General features: G+C 33.9%; 1 protein-coding gene across 10 annotated transcripts in view; it reads left to right on the forward strand.

The window, feature by feature from the left end:
* LRRC7 (leucine rich repeat containing 7) overlaps positions 1–7116 on the forward strand; it is a 567116-nt gene that overhangs the window by 435883 nt on the left and 124117 nt on the right. For all 10 annotated transcript variants that reach the window (XR_005788652.1, XR_005788653.1, XM_040470602.1 and 7 more), the window contains exons 12-13: positions 3757–3886; positions 4893–5008. Coding sequence is in view for 8 of the 10 variants with exons in the window: in XM_040470602.1 (XP_040326536.1) it covers positions 3757–3886; positions 4893–5008 (246 nt within the window). In the remaining 2 variants the exon portion in view is untranslated. The remainder of the gene's footprint in view (positions 1–3756; positions 3887–4892; positions 5009–7116) is intronic.

Consider the following 7116-nt stretch of genomic DNA (forward strand, 5'->3'; position numbering starts at 1 on the left):
TTGTTTTTTTAAGTTTATTTATTTATTTTGAGAGAGAAAAAGAGAGAGAGAAAAAGCCAGAGCATGGGAGGGGCAGAGAGTGAGAGAGAAAGACTCCCAAGTAGGCTCCGCACTGCCAGCACAGAGCCCGAAGTGGGGCTCACACTCACAAACCTGTGAAATCATGACCTGAGCCCAAATCAAGAGTTGGATGCTTAACAGACTGAGCCACCCGGGTGACCCTCTTTCTTCTACAACTCCAGTTATGTTTGATTCAAGTCCTCCAAGGTTGTTCGCACATTGTGTTAAAAGTTCCTGCTGTAATGCACATGTACTACTTGCTGTTACTTCCTGCCATGATGCTTAAATACTTTCATTTGTATGCTTTACGTCATATTTCTTCCAAAACTCAGCTAAATAAATTTCATGATCTCCAGTTGTAGCATTGATGGCTTATTGCAAAGTCTGTGTAAGATAATAGGCTTTCAAAGTTGAAATAACTCCTTGGTCCATTGGCTGGATTAGTGAATTTGCTCTTGGTGATCAAAAGTAAGTTTTCACATTTTCATTTAACTCACCAAGAGCATTAGGGAGACCAAGAGATTTTTCAACAGTAATAGTGCTATAAATATTGAATTATTATACCTATAGTATCTATCTACCGCTGATTGACAAGAAGGCAATGCAACTACATGATGTACTGTTTGTGTGTGAACTGAATGACGGATGTTCAGAGACAAATCACTGACAGACTTTGAAGGAAGTAATGTGACTAGTCTTGATGCTCATCTGTTATTTACATTGTGATTTGTAGACCCAAGAGTTAAGAGCGAAGTTTATACTTTAAGCAGTTTCTCACAGTTAGTGAGTATACTGATGTTTGAGCCATGTTGTGGGGGTACAATGTTATTTAATGAAACCATGATGATTGAAATTTGTTCATATCAGAACCGCACAAAAGGCTGCCTTACTGTGACTCAAGACTAAACTCAAAACATGGGGGTTTTTGTGTTCTTTTAATTTTTTTTTAATGTCTATTTATTTCTGAGAGAGAGAGACAGAGCGCAAGTGGGGGAGGGATAGAGATAGAGGGAGACACAGAATCGGAAGCAGGCTCCAGGCTCCAAGCTGTTAGCACAGAGCCTACCCGGGCTTGAACTCACACACCACAAGATCATGACCTGAGCCGAAGTCAGACGCTTAACCGACTGAGCCACCCAGGCGCCCCTCAAAACATGTTTTTATAAAAGAAAAGAAAAATGAAAAACGTTAATTATATTTTGAACTGTTTAAGTCTTTGACTTCTTCTCTGAAGGTACATCTGAAATTTTTATTTTTGAAAGCCTCTGGCACTTTTATGACCGGTCACTTGCTGAGTACATAACCCTAAATCATTCATACATGGTTTATTCAATTCTACCAAATATATTAAGTACACTATGTACTTAAGTACACTAAGTACACTATGTAAGGCACTATGCTAGACTTTTTTTAAAGAAAAAAACTGTTACAGGGTTTCCCACATACATTGATTCCTGCCCCCACCAACACACACACACACACACACACACACACACACACACAGAGCCATACACACCTGGTACCCAGCAACATAACCACCCCTGCATGTGCGGCCTCAAAGGTTTTAGAAACGAATTTATCAGGGTTCACTAATACAAAGAGAAAACATTTCCTGAGCATGTATTTTTATGGCAGGATTTAGCAAAGGTGCTAAATCCTTTACTTACAATATTTCCTAAAATACTCAGAGCAACTGCATGAGGCAGGAATTGCTAGTATTCTCTTTGCAAATGTGAAGAAACTAAGGCTCAGAGAAAAAGGAAAATTGTTCACTTAAGCAGCACTTGCTTATGAGATATTATTCAAAGCTGAATGCTGTGTTTCACTACATGTGGTTCTAAGTAGCTGAAACTGTTAAGGACTATGAATCATGAGTTACCTCGGTTTGGGGTCAGACTTAACTTACCAAATTATTCTTTCCTGACCCGTGGTTAACAGGACTTGATTTATGTAACAGTACACAGGCTTGTGAACTCATTCCACCCTCTCCATAATGCAAATTTTGATCTTTAATGAGCATATCCCACTGTTACCCACCCCCTTTGGGCACTGACTTTTCCCCGTCAGAGCACTACTCTGTGAATTTCTTCCCTGGTATGTTCCTTTGCCTGGCAGGTAAAGAAAATCAGCTTTGGTGTTTGAGCTGTGGTCTTTGTTTTATTGTTTGGTACCCAAGATAACACATCTAGTAAGTGACAGAGCTTGGGCACAAATCCATTCTGACTGACTTAAAACCTATAATGTTTAATTTCTGTATTTACTCATTAACTAAATGATGGGGGTAAATTGCATTCAAGTCAGCTGATGGAAGCTGATTATACAACTTTAAATCCAACTAACTCTAATTCATCCTTCGCTTTATAACAGCAAGATCCTTGCTCTTGGGGGTTCCTTCCTATCACAGTAATAATGATGTTATGAATGGTAATAACAGTGTAATAATATTAACAACAACATCAGTGACAACTTAAATACAGATAGTGCTTCCCTAGTGACAGGCCATCTTTCTTTCCCAGCTATCTCAAACCAGATATTGAAATTTCTTGTTCCCTGGTGATAACTTGAATGTGCATTTATAGAATTTCTTTCTGTAGATCTGGGTCAAAACTGGCTATATATGGGGTAGTAGGGATTGTGATAAACTAAAGAACTGTGTTCATGTGAAGGCAGCAGCCATTACCCTGTTTCTATTGCCTGTCATGGAGAAATATCAACCCAGTATTGCCAGATCTTCCTCTTTCAAGAGGTACCAAGAATCTCGATCATTATGTAGAGTTTACCACATTTTAAAATACTATGTAAACCAAACTGAACATATCTGCAGGCTGAAATGAGCCCTCTCTGTACTCTTGGCTACTTGGCTACAGATGCACTGGCTAAGAGGCAAGAAAATACAGCAGAGGCATACTGTGTGCATTTAAGCTCCCAGATTTCCTACTTTGTGTGGCCCTGGGCAAATTACTTAGCCTCTTTCAGCCTCAATTTCCTTATCTGTAAAATGGGTTTAAAAATAATAGCTATCTTATAGAGTTGTTATAAGGTAAAGATTATTTTTATCTTTAAAGTGCTTAGTAAACCTAAAATTTAATCAGTGATTTGTTGTTAATGTTTTGCCCCCCTTACTATTCCTTTGTGGACCTGCCATTCACACCCTTCTACCTATCCCATGCCACTTATATGCATCCACTCCAAGGATATACATTATGAATATTAAGCTATAAATGACACTTAAGTTGTATAAAACAAACAAACAAAACCTTGTGTCATTTTCTTTTCTTTTTAAATTTTTTTTAGAGTTTATCTATTTTTAAGAGAATCAGAGAGCATAAGTGGGGGAGGGGCAGAGAGGCAGACAGAGAGAGAGACTGAGAGAGAGAATCCCAAGCAGTCTCTGCATGGTCAGCACAGAGCCCAATGCAAGGCTCAAACTCATAAAACGTGAGATCATGACTTGACCCAAACCAAGAGTAGGATGCTTAACCAACCAAACCACCCAGGTGCCCCATAAGTTGAGCCACTTATTAAATAGCATTGGTTGAACCATTTGGCTGAACTGATAAAACAATTTATATGATACCATTGTAGTCATAAATGAATAACTTTTTTTTGTTCAGTGAACTTGGATATGTGGCCTTTTAAAAGCTCTTTTGCCATTTTACCTTTTAAAATGTCTAACTAATGTATTTAACTTTTCAGTTTATCTTTATTAGAAGAATTTGACTGTAGCTGTAATGAATTGGAGTCTCTACCTTCTACTATCGGCTACCTTCATAGTCTTCGAACGTTAGCAGTTGATGAGAATTTCCTTCCAGAATTACCCAGAGAAGTGAGAAATAAACTTGTTTTTGTTAACTAACTTTTAATGAATATGTTTTGGGATTAAGTCTTAACTGGTGCAGTAGCAATGTAGATTCATGAGTTGAGCTGTCAATGTATATAGGAGTTATCTGTATAAGTATTTATTGATTATTATCCTTTAAGTAATATGTGATAAGTGCTTATATTTGACTCAGAAAATGCATTTGACTCGAACACTACTTGCAAAGAAAAGTAATAAAATATTGTAAGTTACTCAATGCTAAGGAATGCAGTTTTAGATAATTTAAATATTTTGCTCTTAAGAATAATGATAAATAGCATTCTGGGATCATTACATTTCCATTTCTGAAGTGAAAGATTTTTAATGTAAATAGTTTTTCTAGGTATCATGTGGCATAATAATATTATTTTTATTTTAGAACTCACCAGGAGGTTCTGTTGGTTTTTCTTTCTAAGTGGGATTTTTATTTATTAATGTCAAGAAAAAAATGTGGGGTATATTTTCAATTTAACATTTTATACTAAACATTTTCATAATTAAGGAACAATAATCAATATGCCATTATTTTAAAACCAAAAGTTATGAATAGAAATAACAAGTACCATTGCAACATGAAATAAAACTAACTTTGTCAAGGCAATGTCAACATCTTTTGAGTATGTATGATCTATGAGAAACATAGATGTGTTAGCACTCACTTGGATGGACAATAAAAACAATGTAACTTATTAAAACAATGAAGTTAATGAGCATTCTAAATAACAAAATTATAAAGAAAATTCTTCCTTCCTAATGTGCAAAAGAATATGAGATATATGTTGCCTTAGTACCTAGAGGAATAATATATTATATATACACATATTTTAAAGAGTGGGATTATAAAAAATAAAACAATAGACATTAAGGGAGTCTTAAAAGTGACAAGGAAATCTGTAAATTAAGTATTTTAAAATTAAAAATTAATATAAAATGGTTTACAGTGTATTTCTTTATTTTCTTTTGTTACCCATAGATTGGAAGCTGTAAGAATGTAACAGTTATGTCTCTACGTTCCAATAAACTGGAATTTCTTCCTGAAGAGATTGGACAGATGCAGAAACTAAGAGTCTTAAATTTGAGTGACAACAGGTATTTCTGCAACATTTCACAATCACATATTAGCTATTTACTAAAAGTAAATATTATTATATCTTGTTAATGATTTAAAAAATATTTTCTGTCTTATGAGGTTTATAGAATGTAGATATCCATGTTTTATTGAGAAAATGGCAGAAGCTAAATTATTTTTAAACTGATATTTCTAAATTTGTGCATTTGATTAATTTCAGATCATAGATTTATTATGTTTAAATTACATAAAATTGTACACCCAAATTTATATACTAAAACCCTCCTATATTCAGAAATCATAATATTATGAAAACATGAAAAGATTATAATAAAAAGCTACAAAATTTATTACTTAAAATATGTTTATAAGTATATATGTATGTATGCATATGTATATATTTTTGTGTACATATTTATGTCTCCAGTAAATTAACTGGACAATGTGTGTCTTGTCGACACCATCAAAATGCTGAAAGAATATTGCCAATTAGCTAATATCAAAAGCCATAAAGTTTGTACATTATGGTAAAGACAACCAAATGGCTATTTAGTCATGTTCAGAGCAAGGCAAAAAAAGAAAAGATAGGTGCTCTTCCTATGACAAAGTTGTTATAGTGGTGGATACGCAAAAACATAAAAACAAAACTGCAATTCATCTTTGTTTCCACCACAATTGCCCTCCAATAGGAAAGGATAAAAATAAATATTGACTGAAGATAACTACTCAGTAGATAAAATGATTATAGAATAGAACATATAAAATAAATTTCGAGTCAGACAAGTGATAGAATGAGAAACAGAGATTGCAATGAAACTGTCAAAGATGGAATCATTAAGAATGTTGAGATCTGTAAGTTTCAAGATGGATGTACGAGTTCTCTTTTGTTTGTTGGTTTTAAGAAAATAATAATAATAATAATGTGATTTTCAAAAATCACATTCACTTAGTAATTCAATAATATTCCATATAAGAGAATAAGGCATTTTATTAAAAGGTTTGGGATTTAATTTTTAAAATCAAGATGACAAGGAAGCTTCATACCTTGGTACAAGATCAAATCAATCTCATTCTCCTGTTTGGACTGGGTTACCAGACAGGAAAATGAGAGAAATGCTTTGAATGTTCTACATGACTTTCAACAAAACATTTTTCAAAATTTTCTAATTATATTCTTATGAATAAGATTAGGAAATATGATAATGTAGATATAATAGGAAGATGGATTCTCAGTAGATTCCATTACAGTCCCCAATGGAACTGAGCTCCATTACTGTTGTAACTTGGAGAGAGGTTTTCTCTCTTATATTCTTGGTCTGCTCAACTCTTATTCAGTAATAATCTGCATGATGATATAGAAAATATGCTTATCAAATATTTAAAATGACCCATAATTAGAAGTAATACTAATAAAGTTGTTTTTTGACTATTTTTATTGAGACATAATTAACATATAGTATTACATTAATGTCAGATGTACAATATAATGATTCAATAATTCCAAACATAACTCAATGCTCATCACTATAAGTGTACTCTTAATCTCCTTTATCGCTTTCAGCCATCCCCTCACCCACTTCCCCTCTTGCAACCACAAGTTTCTTCTCTGTATTTAAATGTCTTTTTTTTTGTTTGTTTCTTGTCTTGTTTTGTTTCTTAAATTCCACATGAGTGAGATCATATGGTATTTGTCTTTGTCTAACTTGACTTCACTTAACAGTATACCCTCTAGGTCCATCCTTGTTTGACCTGGAAAATAGCAAGATCTCATTCTTTTTTGTCGCTGAGTAATATATATTTATAGATAGAGACATAAATATCTATATATCACATTTAATCCATCAATTTATGGATGGACACTTGGGTTGTTTCCATACCTTGGATATTGTAAATAATGCTACAATAAGTGTAGGGGTGCATATATCATTTTGAATTACAGCTTTGATTTTCTTTACCTTAGGTAGATACCCAGTAGTAGAGTTACTCGATAATACAATATTTCCATTTTTAATTTTTTAAGGAACCTCCATACTGTTTTCCATAGTGGCTGCACCAATTTACAGTCCCACCAACAGTGCAGCAAGGTTCCTTTTTCTCCACATCCTCACCAACACTTGTTATTTCTTGT

The sequence above is a fragment of the Herpailurus yagouaroundi genome, unplaced genomic scaffold (assembly GCF_014898765.1).
Source record: "Herpailurus yagouaroundi ecotype Mexico unplaced genomic scaffold, PumYag 77, whole genome shotgun sequence".
NCBI lineage: Eukaryota > Metazoa > Chordata > Mammalia > Carnivora > Felidae > Herpailurus > Herpailurus yagouaroundi.